Here is a 14,816-nt window from a genome sequence, read left to right on the forward strand (position 1 = left end):
ATCACTCCCTGGAGGAATGAAGGGCTCCCTTTGCTTTCGGGAAGGAGCAGAATTTTTCTTAAATGCCCAGAAATGTTTGCTGCAGTCTTACCTCATGAAAATGATAATAGGACTTAAAAGAGGCTTGAATTAATTCAATTCCTGCTGTTCAGCACTTGGGTTATAAACACCTACATTTTTATCAGGGAAAACTAAAGCGTTTCAGTGAAATTACTTCTTAAAGCAGTTCCAGCCCAGCCACAGAGGTCACAAAATCTGATCTGTGGAGACTTTTACCATCATTTGAATTCATGGAATGGTTTGGGTTGGAAGGGACCTTAAAGATCATCTCATTCCATCCCCTGCCATGGGCAGGGACACCTTTCAATAGCCCAGGTTGCTCCAAGCCCCATCCAACCTGGCCTTGGACACTTCCAGGGATCCAGGGACAGCCACAGCTTCTCTGGGCAATTCTTGCAGCAAACCCAGGATTGTGTAACATTTGATGGCCAGTGAAAATGGCTGAACAAATGGACAATGAATCTCTGAACAAATGGAAAGCAAATTTGGGACAATAACGATGCTCATGCCCAGCTCTGCTTTGCTCCAGGTTTTCTCCTCGTGGCAAAACCAGACAAGCTCAGGATTATCTTTAAGGGTTGTCCAGGAAGAATTCCTGTCTGTGGAACAAAAGAGAATGTAAGTTCATGCCAGTGCAGTGCAATTCCACATAAACTGTGTGCTACAGTCAGAAAAATGCTGTTACTCATTGATTTGGATAAAAATTAAAAAAAGGAATCGTTGCCTTCTTAGTGCAACACTCACTTTATTTTTTTATTGTACTATTTAATATGTAACCACGTGGTTTAAAGAACATCAATGTTTAGGTTTCTCCTTTAACTCATTAATTAATTAATTAATTTGCTTCTTTTAGGCATTCCAGTGTTCAGAAGCTCTTTAATGCCTTGTCTTTTCCTTCTGGGGAAAGATGCAGGGAGCTGAAATTATCCGCTGCCCTTCCAGAACTGGAGAGGTGAGAAGTTATTTTTGTGTTCAGGGGCTGAGTTTTGTCAGAAACGATATCAAATTATTTTGGTACGTGTAGTCATCTAAAAATTGCTTATTAAATAATTCTTAAATCATTCTGTTGTGAGAGGAATTCTTTCCTCTCTAGTTTGACCTTTGGATAATCTTATTTCAGCGATTTCCCGCCTATTTTTACGAATGAAATCTTTTGCTCGTGGTTGTAAAGAAAATAAAACCTTTTCTTTTCTCAAGGTTTGTGAGACATTTCACCATCAGCAGCGTCAGCAACAAGCCAGTGGTGAGGGCACATCTCCCTGTTTTGTTGCAACAGTCAGAAACCACTCCTGAGAGCAAAGCAGAGAGTGAGAAGGTGAGGACAATAATAATAATAATACTAATTCAATACGAACTCAACAGTAATTCCTAGTGTAGAATATTTAATAAATGTTGCCATTAGTGTAATAAAAGCACTGCTGGATGTCCTGTCCAGCCATGCTCTGCCTCCTCCTCCAGCACCACCAGCTCCCACTGTACTGGATTCTTAGAATATAAATAATTTTCCTGGTTACATATTTAGTTTTTTTTCCCACTTAAACAATCTTTTGGAAGTACAAATGGCTTGTGAAATAGAGGCAGAAAATGAGGTGTAAATCTTCAAGTTTTCTCTTCTGTCCAGAGAGACTTGGCCCTAAAGCAGCAGCTTGTTTTTATGAATTGCTGCATAATTTAACTGAATTGTTCTCTGGAACATAAAAGTCCTTTAAATAGCATGGAGGGAGCACATGATATTTAACATTTGCTGATATTATCTGTAGAACACTCCTTTCTCTATAGGGGCAGTAACAATTGGTCAACTTAAGGCCTGCTTTAAATGGCATTTTCAGAGAAAATATTTCCTTGTAACTTCCCAGCATTTGAAACCTGCTGAAAACAACCAAGTCAGAGCAGCAGGAATATAATTCCCTTGGAATATTGCAGTGTGGTGGCACTCATTTCCTGGGATCTGCTTCAGAGACCCTACTGACACTTAATTCATAAACACTTGGGAATGATTTTAAATCTGATTTTAAGGTTGGTTTAACTGCGTGTGTTTAAGAAAGAAAGAAGAACGTGTTTGAATGTGCCCTTTTCATCATAGAAACAAACTATTGGATGTCTTTTCCGGTGTTTCTGTGGTTACTGTCACTTCATTTTGTGTTTTGAGTTAAGATTTTATCAAAATAGAAGCCTTGGGGGTGTTTAATTGTTGTAGCTCATTGCTGATGTTGGACTTGTCCCCTTCTTCCCTGTTCCCTGTTTTCCAGGTGATCATCACCATCCTCACTGGGCTCCCAGGGTGTCGTTCCAGTGATCTCTGTGCTTTCCTCGTCACCTTTACCAAGGAGTATGGAAGGTTTGTACAGTCCTGGTTATATTAATCACCAAAAAAACAACCTGTTTAATTGTTATTTTTAAACCTCATTTCTAATTTGTAAAGAGAAGCGTTATAAGAATAAAGTCAGTAAACATTTCTGAGGTCCTGAAGGGTCTGTTACTTCACTTTTATGACTTCAGGTATCTCACTTAACTGTGTTTCCAGGTAGATTTGCCCTTAAATTTTAAATATTCAGACAGAAAAAATAGCCCAGGAGGTTTCTTTGTTGCTGTTCCATGGTAGGAAAAGCACAGGAATCCCTGCAGATCTCACGTGTACCTGGAATACCACTGAGGTTACAACAGGCAGGAGTAATCTCAGAAGGGCCAAATGAATCCTGCCTTAAGCAAGGATAGAAGGTGCCACAAATTGAAGGAAACGAGTGAAGAGCTTCCTTTTTTGGGGAAAAGACTCTCCTGGCACTCCTTGTTTTTAATGTGACCTGATTTCTATTCTGCAGGAGCAGGGGGTGCGTTCAGGACATTGTTGTGTGGCAACAAGATAAATCTACGGGAGGAATTTTTTCATTCTGTGTGTTGATAGAGCTTCTGGAAAATCAAAAGAAACAGTTGTTATCCTTTTAAATCTTGCAGCCAAACGCCTCAGCATTTCATCTTAGTCATGTTCTGCATGTTTTTCACTTTTAACTCAGCGTCTTGATATTATCAAGTTGATTCAGAGGAGTTTTTTGGTTCTGTTATAGGGCAAGGTGACTTTTGAAGGTTGTGTAATAATACTTTTCATCACGTTTCCTGCAAATGTCAGTGCTGTTTTCCGTTTTTGCAGTGAAATATTTTCATGCCCAGAGTCTTTTGAATTGGATTTGTATCATTTTTGATGTTTACTGCATCGCTGACAGTGATCACAGTTACTGCTGTGATGCACAGCTTTGAAAAAAAGCTGTTCAACATTGTCTTATTAAAAAAACAACCAAACAAATGACACTAATGTAAAGAATGTGCCTGTGCTGGAAAGGACAGAAAGCCAAGTCAATCCCCCTTTCCCACGTGGCCAAGTGGAATGAGCTGATGATGAGATGGTGAGAGATGTGGAATCTTGGGGTTGTCAAAATTTATTTTCAGTCTGTTGGTTCAAAATAAAAAGAGAACAGAAATGTTGTGTCACAGAACGTGAACCCCTTTCCTTGTTTCCTGTTGTTTAGGTGGATTGTTTATAGGCAAACCATGGATAGTCCAGAATGTTTCAGTGCCACCCACTTCCAGAGGTACCTGTCCGGGGTCCTGGAGGCTCAGCAGAACCTCGGGGGCCGTCAGTCCATGTTCTCCAAAAAGAACAAGAGGCTCCTGGTGGTCCTGCAGGGGTAAGTGTTTGAAAACTGTGGGAATGTTGCAGAGAATAAGGGATTTTTCTATTCCCTTCCTATTTCCCAGGCGTTTTTAAACTTTCCCTTTAAGATTCTGAGCTCCAGTGTGGCACTCTGGGAATTCTGTTTTATGTGTGTACTAAACTCAGCTTTTCTGCACCTCTTGATTTTATTGCTTGTTGCTCCTTTGGAAGGAATGTCCATGGGATTCCTTCAGTCATATGGAAGCAATGGGCACTCACAGCCCAGACCCCCCCGTGCCCTGGGCTGATCCCCCAGCGTGGGCAGCAGGGCAGGGGGGGATTCTGCCCCTCTGCCCCTGTCTCAACTGAGACCCCCCTGCAGAGCTGCTCCAGCCCTGGGAACAACAGCACAAGGACGTGGAGCTGCTGCAGAGAGTCCAGAGGAGGCCCCGGAGCTGCTGCCAGGGCTGGAGCCCCTCTGCTCTGGAACCAGGCTGGGAGAGCTGGGGGGGTTCCCCTGGAGAAGAGAAGGCTCCAGGGAGAGCTGAGAGCCCCTGGCAGGGCCTGAAGGGGCTCCAGGAGAGCTGGAGAGGGACTGGGGACAAGGCATGGAGGGACAGGACACAGGGAATGGCTTCCCACTGCCAAAGGGCAGGGCTAGATGGGATATTGAGAAGGAATTGTTGGCTGTGAGGGTGGGGAGGCCCTGGCACAGGTTGGTCAGAGAAGCTGTGGCTGCCCCTGGATCTCTGGAAGTGTCCAAGGCCAGGTTGGATGGGGCTTGGAGCAACCTGGGCTAGTGGAAGGTGTCCCTGCCCATGGCAGGGGGGTGGGACTGAACAGTCTTTAAGGTCCCTTCCAACCCAAACCCTCCTATGATTCCATGGCTGTGCCCTCTGGAGCTGCCAGCACAGAGCAGGGCTGTCAGAACTCTTTGCCTGATGAAAGAGGTGATATTGGAGCAACACTTATTAACATGTTTCTGAGAAATGCCAGTTTTCTTGTGGAATAAAGGTGAAGACTCTGAGCCACCTCTGTTTGACATTTCCATCTCCAGGGTAGCATTTGAGGACCAGGATCACCTGCAGCAAGTTTCCCCCCTCTGTTTCTGAGTCATTATAAGGTGACACAAACTAACCAACACACCCTGACCTGACTGGATGGTTTTGCTTCCCAGGATTCAAAGTGTTCATCTGTTTCACCACATGGAGCTCAGCATTTTCTTCATTATAAACCATTCTGATAGTGCTAAAAATCATCATTTTTTTTCCATTTAGAGCCACATTTACACTTTTTTTCCTTTCCTCAGAGTTAGCAGCAGTGGTGTAAAGTCCAGCAATGTGCAAAATAACTGGTATTCTGTAGCAGCAGTGGCTTCAGGAACAGCTAATTGGCAGTTTTCCATCCTTTCTGGATAGTTGGATATTGGTACAGACAGCTCTAGAGTAGCTGGAATTCTCTAAATAATCCATTAAATTGCTACCTGACAGCACAGTTTTGAGAGGAGGTTGTGACTGGCTGAGAAATAAACACCTGGAATTAAAACTCAGGTTCACTTAAACTTTGTGATCACACAGAAATAGGACCCAGCAGTGTCTGGAGCAGTGAATAAGAATAAACTCATTGATTATATTAAAATTAATAAATACATTAATTACAGAAGCATATTTAAATTGGGATGCTGATAAGTGAGAGGGTGTTGCTTTTTTATTTCTTTTTTTTTTTTTTTAATTTGACTTGTGTTTAATATGCTTGGCATTAGGTATAACTTATTTTTGTTATATTATGCTTTTTCTGCTTCCTGAAAGCTGGACTTTTTATCTTGCTTTTCTCTGTGTGTTGTCAATAATTATTTTTAAGGTAACTCTCAATCAGCTCGATTTGTCTGGATTGGCTTGAATTGGATTTACCAAGTTTTGAGCTGCTTTCTCACTATTCAGTGGACTTTTTTAGGAATCCAACCTTCTTGCTAGTGATGGATTTCTTCCTAAATGGTGGAATGTGCCCTTGTGTTTCTCTAAAACCGTATTTCATTCTCTTCTCTTACAGATACACTGACGTTATTGATGTTGTACAAGCTCTGCAGACTCACCCTGACCCAGATGTGAAATCTTCCTTCCTCATTGGAGCAGTGAACACCTGTGTGGAGCCCCTGAGCTGCTACATGGAGCACAGGTATGCTTTAAAATATATTTACTAGTTTAAAAGCAGATATGTGTGTTTGTAAGATCACTTTTATAATAATTAGGGATATATGATGGTTAAATGCCAGTGAAGTGTCTTAAATCTCATAAAACTTGGAAGTGCTCTTTGATTTATCAGGATGGCACTTGGTTTCCACAAGGTATAGAATTATATTTTATATTAATGAAAGTTTAGCTTCTGGAAGAACAGACTAAATCTGCTTAAATACATAAGTCTAGGTAAGGACTTTGTATAATTTGGACAGCCCCCTGTCCCTCTAAATCGTTTTATTTCTTACAACCCTTTTTGGAATTTGGACTGAAAATTGAGACGTTCGTCTGGGTTTGGGTTATTGATTCTGTCACTGCTTTGGGCCGTTAAAAGAAAGACTTTGCAGCCTTTAAAGGTGGAACTGAAGGGAAGCAATCCCGAATTCAGTGGAAGGGAATGACAAAGCACGGAAGCCAAAGCACTGCAAGTGTTAAAACCCGATATCCTGGGTCACTGCAGAGCCAGGGTGGGGAGGAAACGCTCGCCAAGCCAAGTCGGTGACATTTGGAAACAGTGTGCCTTGGTTGCTGTCTCGTAGTTAGATGTGTGTGCTCCAGACTTCAGCAAACGTGGGAATCATTTCTTAGATTTATCTGTGAAATTGTAACCCTCCCATTTTTTAATTATGCCTTGCAGCTGAGTTGATCAAAGTAAGTCGAAGCAGTTAGAGTGTTCGGAGTTGTTAGCGTTGCTTCTGTTTGTGAGCCAGCTCTGTGCACCACAGCTTAGAGCTGAACTGCCCGAGCAGTTTAATAAAAGTGCATTCCTGAGATTTCCTGGCTGTTCTTAACCACTAACCACTGTGCTGCTTGTGCTTTGCAGTAGTCAATAAATAGACCTTATCTTGCTGCTTCTTCTTGTCTCCGTGACAAAGGTTGTCAAGAAATAATAAAACTCACGTAAACTCCTGGGGATTTGGTGCTGGAGTGCTGCTTAAACTTGTGCTTTCCATAATTGGAGGAAAGACAAGTTCCATTTCTTGTTGGTTTTAACTCACTAACGTGTCACTAGCCCTGGTCCTGAGCAGCATTTAGAGCAGCCCAGCCTGCAGTGCTTTAACAGCAGAGTTTTGTCTCCTCCAGTGCAGGAGCAGTTGAAGGAAGAGACTCAGCCTGTGCTGTGGGTCGTTTTATGTCTTGCTTTGAAGTCTGTTCTGATCAGAATTTACCAAGTAGTGCCAATGGCAGCTCTTGCAGTTGGGCAGCTTTGGTGATTTCACTGTGGGAATGCACAAGAGTGGGTTCAATGTTTGGCTTGAAACTTTTGCAGTCGAGAAAATCAAACCCCTTTCCTGCCTCAAAGTTCATTCCTGTAGAGATCCAGCTCTTCCATGAGCCTGGGATGGAGCTTTTCCCTTCAAAGTTTTCCCTAAAACTATCTTTGAATAGCAAAGCAGAGCAGGGGGGAGAGGGAGTTGAAGTGGGACTCTCTCTAGAGCTTTGTGTGCATGCTAAAGCTTTTAAATTATAAAAATAATGATAAAAATAATTGTCACTTGTCTGACACAGCACCAGAAATTGGCATCATTATTACAATCTTCCCATGAAGAGTTCCCACCGTGCTTGGAAGGCAAAATGTTTTAAGACAAGCATAAAAAAATTCCTGTTGTTTAAATCGGAATTCTGGTGACGTTGAAGCCTTTCTGACTCTCTGGAATACATAATGGATTGTGTGCTGGGAATTAGCTCTTAAATCCATTGGAGAACTAAAACCAGCTACAAAACTAGTTCTTGGGGAAGAAGTCCTGAGAGACACAACCTGTGGGGATGTTCCAGTTGTGTGGAGTGAGGAAAGGAAGCATGAAAATGGTTTGGTTAGTGAGATTGTAGCTGTCAGTGTCCAAACAAATGTACATGTTTTGCTTAAATAACAATATCCATCCTTGATATACAAACTTTTTGGTTTTTTAGGCTTCTTTTTCCCAAGTTCTTGGACCAGTGTTCCCAAGGTAGGTGTCACTTTTCCTGACTTGGTGCTCTGCAGAACAGGCAGCTGAGCCATGTGGCCAAATGAATTCATTTATATTATATAATTAGCTATAAATTCATGTAGCCAAAGGATCATGATAAACTCTTGGAGAACAGACAATCTCTGCCTAAACTATCAAACATCACAGGCACCTGGAGAAGGTGGAAGATTCTGGAGCATGGCCCCTTCCCACCCAAACCATTCCATGAATTCCTGCTTCTGTGGAATAAGTTTAAGTGTCAAGAGCAGAAGCAGATTTGACAGTTGTTCTTTTGTGCAGCTGATGCACAACATTAAGGCAGGACAGAGCATTTCTTTTCAAGGTACCAGCTCTCTCTCCCTCTCAGCATAGAACACGTATTTTCAGGATGAAAATATGAGATATCACTACTGGACTGGTGAGAGAGATCAAGCCAATAACAATATAGAAGCAAAATGACATTATTTATTAAAAGTAATTAAAAAAAGAAGTCCACAGGTAACTCAAATATATGCAGAGGTTTACATATTTTGCTGGATTTTCTGAAGAAGAAACTCTGCTTTTAAGTTTAGATTTGGATCTCCATATATATTTGTGTATATGTATGTAAATGTATATACATGTATATGTAACTGTATATTTACATATATATGTACATATATGTGTAAATATATCTATGTGTATATATACACACATATACATATATATATATATATACATATATATGTATATATGTATTTTTAAGTCACTGTTGTACTGCAGCTGGAAAGTATATAGATGCTGTATATAGATCATTATTTTATTTTTATTTGGAGGAAAATGTTGGTGCTGCAAATTGGGGAAAACTCTCCTGATTATAACCAGGGGGGGATTTTCAGAGGGAAGGAGAATATTAAGAATATAAAGAATTATCAGTAACTACAGAGAAGTTAAAAGTGACAGAATAAAAAAGAAAAATAATAAAATAAATTAAAATAATAAAGCTATCTTTTTTTTTTTTAAAGTGATTTGTACAGACCTAATTGAGGGACAATTTGTCCTTGTTGAAGGAGGAACTAGAAAATGCTCAGGACAGGCACAGCTAATTTTCCTACAGTCAAAATGCTGGAAAAAAAATTACAAATGCTGGAGGTTAGAGGAATATTCTACTGGCAGAGAATTATTTGTGCACACTGGAAAGTTTTGTCCTGTAGTTTCCAGGTCCAGAATGTGACACTGGAGGGCCCAGAGGGCCCCGCGTGTGAAGAAATCGTTTCCCATAAATAGGGGTCATTTTTGTGCAGGAGGTTTTAGGGGGAGAAGTGTGCTTGGAACTGAGATGGGGGACACTCCAGCTTTCCAGGCCAATGCAGAACTGTGTCATGTGTGGTGCAGGGAATTTAGTTCTGTATAATTTATAGAGCCGTGGAGTGGTTTGGGCTGGAAGGAACCTTAAGGATCACAGAGTTCCAACCCCCTGCCATGGGCAGGGACACCTTCCACTAGCCCGGGTTGCTCCAAGCCCTGTCCAACCTGGCCTTGGATACTTCCAGGGATCCAGGGGCAGCCACAGCTTCTCTGGGTGATCTGAGATATCTCTCAACAGAGAGAATTCGTTGTGATTGCACATAATTGAGAATTTAATTCTGGTGCAGCAATAGCGAGATTTACTGAGACATTCACTTTGAGAGATACTGATCCTACTTTTCCATAGGATATTCCATGAGTCTGAGTTGGAAGGGACCCACAAGGACCATCCAGTCCAACTCCTGGCCCTGCCCAGGACACCCCAACAATCCCACCCTGTCCCTAAGAGGGTTGTCTAAACCCTCCTGGAGCTCTGGCAGCCTTGGGGCCATGAGCATTCCCTGGGGAGCCTGGGCAGTGCCCAACCACCCTCTGGGGAAATTCTTGGGGTGTTGTGCACCCCAATATTGTTGTTTGTGTTCCTGTGTCACCAGTGGGCCAAGGCAGTGTTGGGCATTGAACAAATCTGAAAACAGAAACTTGAAAACCAAGTGTGGGCATAGGCAAGTAGGAATGAGTCAGACCTTTGGGATACCTACCTTGTCCACATAAGTATCTTGGAAAATTTGGGGGTGAGTGGGGTTTCCCTTGTGCTGCTGCTTTCCAGGCCTCTTCTGCTGTTGCTTTCTCTGTAACAAAGGGGTCCCTGTGCACATTATTGATGTGACATCATTTTCCATGAGTTACATTCCTGTTTGGAAAGCCCCAAGAGCAGCAGAGACAGATGAGGATGGGGGCAGACTGACGAAGGCTCCAGCAGAGTGACCAACAGGAGCAGTTTTGCTGTGCACATTTGCTTCACCTTTTCCAAAAAAATCCTGCCATCATCTCTGTGCTGTAATTCCCTTTTATCTCTCCTTTCTTCCCTTTTTTAATTCTTTCCTTTCCTGCACAGAAGCTGTAACATGACACCTTCCCAATCCGAGGGCACTTTGGCATCTCTTGTAAAACAGTTTCATATACAACTCAAATTAAGACATCACCATTGTTAAATATGCCCATTGTACATTTGGGAGCAAAGAGGCTCCATTATTTTCCTAAAGCATATGTATTTTTAATCCATCCCTCCTGTTTCTTTCCTGCTCCTATTGAACATGCTATTCCCCAGGCTGCAAGGAATTTTTTTCTTTAGATCAGTGTATAAAGAATCAAACAAAACTGGGTGGTCTCCAAAATGCATCTCTTAGAAGCAGGGATGGCAGTGACAGTTTAAATAGGAATGGTTTGGGTTGGAAGGGACCTCAAAGACTTTCCCATTCCACCCCCTGCCATGGGCAGGGACACCTTCCACTATGCCAGGTTGCTCCAAGCCCTGTCCAACTGGTCTTGGATGCTTCCAGGATGGGATTATGAGCTGATTCATACTTTATCTTATTCATACTTCAGCTTATTCATACTTTTCATTTTAATTGCATGATTAATATCCCCGAACTTGATATCATTTCAAGCCTGCACATAACTTAAATTTTGAATCATGCTTGCTGTTCTCCCCCTTCAAAAGCAAGTGGATATTGGAGAGGACATGGATGTTCCTGAAGTTGGAGTGGAGACCTCTGTGGGAGTTTAAAAGAAGGAGAAATACAGTGATGGAGATTTGTTTGGGGCGTTATGAAAATTTGAGTTTGAAAGGGTCAGTGATGGAAGGAACAGCAATGGGGAGCATATGGTGCAATATAAGTGCCCCAGAAATACTTGGTGTAGGAATTTCTGTGTGAAGAAACCTCTACAGGACTTCTGGAAAGGCCAGGAATAGCTGCAGGCAGCAGATGATGGGATGAACTTCATTACATCTTCTTTAAATGGTGATGGGGGCAGGGGAATTAAATCCTGCTTCAGTTGTTCCTGGATGCTGGAGAGTTTCTGTTCTGCTTTACAGCAAAGTGTCTGAACTGAGCTGCACACCTTGAGCAAAGAAATAACAGTCACCCTAAAATCAGAGAATCATTTAGGTTGGAAAAGCCCTCTGAGATCATCAGGTCCAACCATCAGGCACCACCACCACGTTCACCACTAACCCATGTCCTTCAGTGCCACATCCACAGTTTTTTTAGCACTTCCAGGGATGGTGATTCCACTGCTGCCCTCAGCAGCCAATTCCAGTGCTTGACAACCCTTTCCATGAAGAAATGTTTCCTAATATCCAATCCAAACCTCCCCTGGCACAACTTGAGGCCGTTTCCTTTACGTTTCCTCTCCATTCCTTACACGTTCTGGACCATCCTGACATCCTGGGGAGTCCCAAAGTGTTGGCACTGCAGTGTCTGTGAGGGAACTGGGCTGAAGCTCAAATCATGTATAATTGGGAAGCAGGGATCCTGTAACACTGAAATTAATTGGATTTTTTTCTCTGTTATCTTTTTGATGCCTCGTGGGTTCACACATGTTGTCTGAACACCATTTCGGGGTCTTTCTTGAAAGACAAGAAATAACCCCAAACCCTTCTCTTGTTTTTCAAAGTGGCAGCTGTCAGAGTCCAAAATACTGCTTTTTAGCTGTTTAGCCTCTTTACTGCACGTTGAATTCACCAAGAGGCTTTACGTGTTCGTGGTTTCTTTTAACATAGTCCTGCTCAAATTGATTCTTGTATGAATTCGTTATTTTAATTAATTGAGTCTTTTGAGTCTGAATTGCCTCTGTTAGATGAAAGGTACTTTGCTTGGTTTTTTGTTCTTGTTCTTTTTTTTTGCTCTTTAATAACTGGAGGCAGTGAGAGGGAAGGGAAGTAAGAGAAGAATGGCTGATGTATCACTTAATCATTTCTTTATCGCTGCTTACATGTAAATTATGCTCTGATTTCCTTCCCCAGGACTAGTGAGTAATGTGGTTTTCACAAGTCATGCTACAGAGCAGAGACATCCCCTCCTTGTGCAGCTGCAGAGCCTGATCCGAGCAGCAAATCCTGCTGTTTCCTTCATCCTGGCAGAGAATGGAATTGTAACAAGGTACCAACAATCCCTGTCCAAAATTTATCACTTTTGGCAGATGGGACACGAGCACTTAAAACCTTGTGTTCTCCTGTTTTATTCTGGTGATTTATAGGAAGGAAATGCAGATTTTTCTTAATTGCTTCTCATCTAAAAGGGGTTTTCCCTTTACATTTCTGGCCATATAAATACAGGGATTAGGAAGTGGGGTTTGTTTGCAGAGTGTGATTTATGTTACTGCAACTGCCACACTAGAGGAAAAATACTCTTAATTTTGGTGTCAGTAACACATGTTTTATGTAAGTAAGTAGTGGCTATTTTATGGAATTTATAAAATTAAAAATCTTCATTTTATCTCCTTACAGGAATGAGGATATTGAATTAATTCTCTCAGAAAGCAGTTTTTCAAGTCCTCAGATGATGAGAGCTCGATATTTAATGTACCCTGGCTGGCAAGTATCTAGACTGAGAAGCATGAAAACTACTTTTCCAATTAACTTGAAGATTCAAATGTTTCACTGGCTTCATTTATACTTATTTTTTTTTCCCCCAAGACTACTCACTTGGAACAGGCAGCAGCTTTGTAAATCATTTTTAAGGCAGCTGATGAGTTTTCTTAGTGGGTACACGATTGCCACCCTTTTATGGGGGAAAAGGCTCCTTTCTGGACACCATTTAAATCAAGGGCAAGATTACTGTTGCTTTCCAGAAGAATGGGAAAGAACCCTCTGGGAATAAGCTGGGAAGGCTTGGGATGGGTGAGGTCAATAATGACTGGAGTAATTTCACCCTGACAGCTCTTCAGCCTTTCTGGAATGAACCCGCTCTGTCAGTGGAGCCATTAACAGAACAATTATTCATAAAAGCCAGGACCTCAGTGACAGCCTTGGCACAGGCTGAGGGCACAGAACCACGTGGCACCAAGATTGCCATTGAACTCCAAGGAGATTTTTCATGGATCAGGGCTCTTTACACATCTTGTTGCAGTTATCTGTGCTGCACCTTTTTTGGCAGGAATATAAACCTGTCAGCCCTCATAACTCCTGGCTCCAGTGGTGGCTGTGCTGGGAACATGATTTATTGCTCATACCTTGCCAGGCCTGGATTTGTGTGTGTGTCTTTTGATTCATAAATCTGGTTGTAAATTGGAGGCTCCTGGAGAAAACTGGCACAAAGCTTGGGAGATGTTGGAGCTGCTGGTGGATTGTGTGGAGCCAAAGGGAGAGGGAGAGAAAGCAGGCAAAGAAAGTATTTCATAGAATCATAGAATCTGATTCTATTTAAAACTTTTGGGCAGCTGTTGATCTGTTTGATGACAGTATGAAAGAATTATGTGGGTAGTGTGTTAGGAAAAGGAAAAGGCAGCAGGAAGAGCATCAAAATATCCAGGGAGATCTTTTTGCAGCCTTCCAGTACTTCAACAGGGCTCATGAAGGAGAGGAAGAGTGACTTTTTACATGGGTAGATGGTGGTAGGGCAAGGAGAAGGGTTTTAAAGTAAAAGAGGAGATTTAGATGGGATATTGGGAAGGAATTCCTGGCTGGGAGGGTGGGGAGGCCCTGGCACAAGTTGCTCAGAGAAGCTGTGGCTGCCCCTGGATCCCTGGAAGTGTCCAAGGCCAGGTTGGAGCAACCTGGTCTAGTGGAAGGTGTCCCTGCCCATGGCACTGGCTTGGAAATGATCTTTAAGGTCCCTTCCAACCCAAACCATTCCTTGGCTCTTCCATGAAAAGGAGCCCTGAGCACTTGGAACATCCTGACACTGTTGACGCCGCATTTTCACGGACGTCTTGGAGAAGAAAGCTCGGCGCTTTCCTCCCTGGGTGGGAGGGACCAGATGTTCCTTTGAAAGCAGTTTGGTGGGTGAAAGGCACCAGCTCAGGTGTTTTCTTTGTTTCTGGGTTTGTTTCTGCCCCAGGTACGAAGGCAAATACGGGGCCGGGCCCGTGTTCCCCCCCATGGTGCAGATCTGTGTGTGGTTCAGCCGCCCCCTGGAGAAGACCCGATTCGTGACCAAATGCAAAGGTAGAGCTGAACTTTGCCCCACTTGACTGAAATCCAGCCTTGAAATCCTGAGGAGCGGAGGGGAAGGAAGGCACTGACGTTAACACAGTTATTTACTTACTGCCCAAGTCAACCTTTAATTGAGAATTCAGCTTTCCTTCCTAAAAGTACAGTAAATTCTGTTCCTCGGTGTCTGCTCGGGAAAACTGACACTTGATTTCGTTCAGATAAAAATCTAATTTAGTTTTTGGGTTTTAGGACTGGGACAGTTGTGCTTTTTTTTAAAATTTTTTTATTTGCCATTTATTTTTTATGTTTAATTTTATGTGGTGGTGTTGAAATACAGTTTATAAGTGACCATCGGCCTCTGCTTTTTATGCCAAATAATTCTTTGTAGCTACTGGAAATTAGGCTGAGCTCTGTTTTAGGCAGATAGGGTAGACATATAATCATGCCTTTCCTCGGCCAAGCAGTTTAAGGAGGACCATTTTACT

General features: G+C 42.4%; 1 protein-coding gene across 2 annotated transcripts in view; it reads left to right on the plus strand.

Moving 5' to 3' along the window:
* The window catches only part of DNAAF9 (dynein axonemal assembly factor 9), a 73,371-nt gene that overhangs the window by 47,776 nt on the left and 10,779 nt on the right, over positions 1 to 14,816 (plus strand). For both annotated transcript variants that reach the window (XM_027721270.2, XM_027721271.2), the window contains 10 exons: positions 590 to 678; positions 914 to 1,012; positions 1,258 to 1,375; positions 2,310 to 2,398; positions 3,582 to 3,740; positions 5,756 to 5,881; positions 7,852 to 7,889; positions 12,202 to 12,337; positions 12,685 to 12,771; positions 14,237 to 14,343. In XM_027721270.2, coding sequence (XP_027577071.1) covers positions 590 to 678; positions 914 to 1,012; positions 1,258 to 1,375; positions 2,310 to 2,398; positions 3,582 to 3,740; positions 5,756 to 5,881; positions 7,852 to 7,889; positions 12,202 to 12,337; positions 12,685 to 12,771; positions 14,237 to 14,343 — 1,048 coding nt within the window. The remainder of the gene's footprint in view (positions 1 to 589; positions 679 to 913; positions 1,013 to 1,257; positions 1,376 to 2,309; positions 2,399 to 3,581; positions 3,741 to 5,755; positions 5,882 to 7,851; positions 7,890 to 12,201; positions 12,338 to 12,684; positions 12,772 to 14,236; positions 14,344 to 14,816) is intronic.

This window comes from Pipra filicauda, unplaced genomic scaffold (assembly GCF_003945595.2).
Source record: "Pipra filicauda isolate LSUMZ 115617 unplaced genomic scaffold, ASM394559v2 scaffold547_size326079_pilon, whole genome shotgun sequence".
Taxonomy (NCBI): domain Eukaryota; kingdom Metazoa; phylum Chordata; class Aves; order Passeriformes; family Pipridae; genus Pipra; species Pipra filicauda.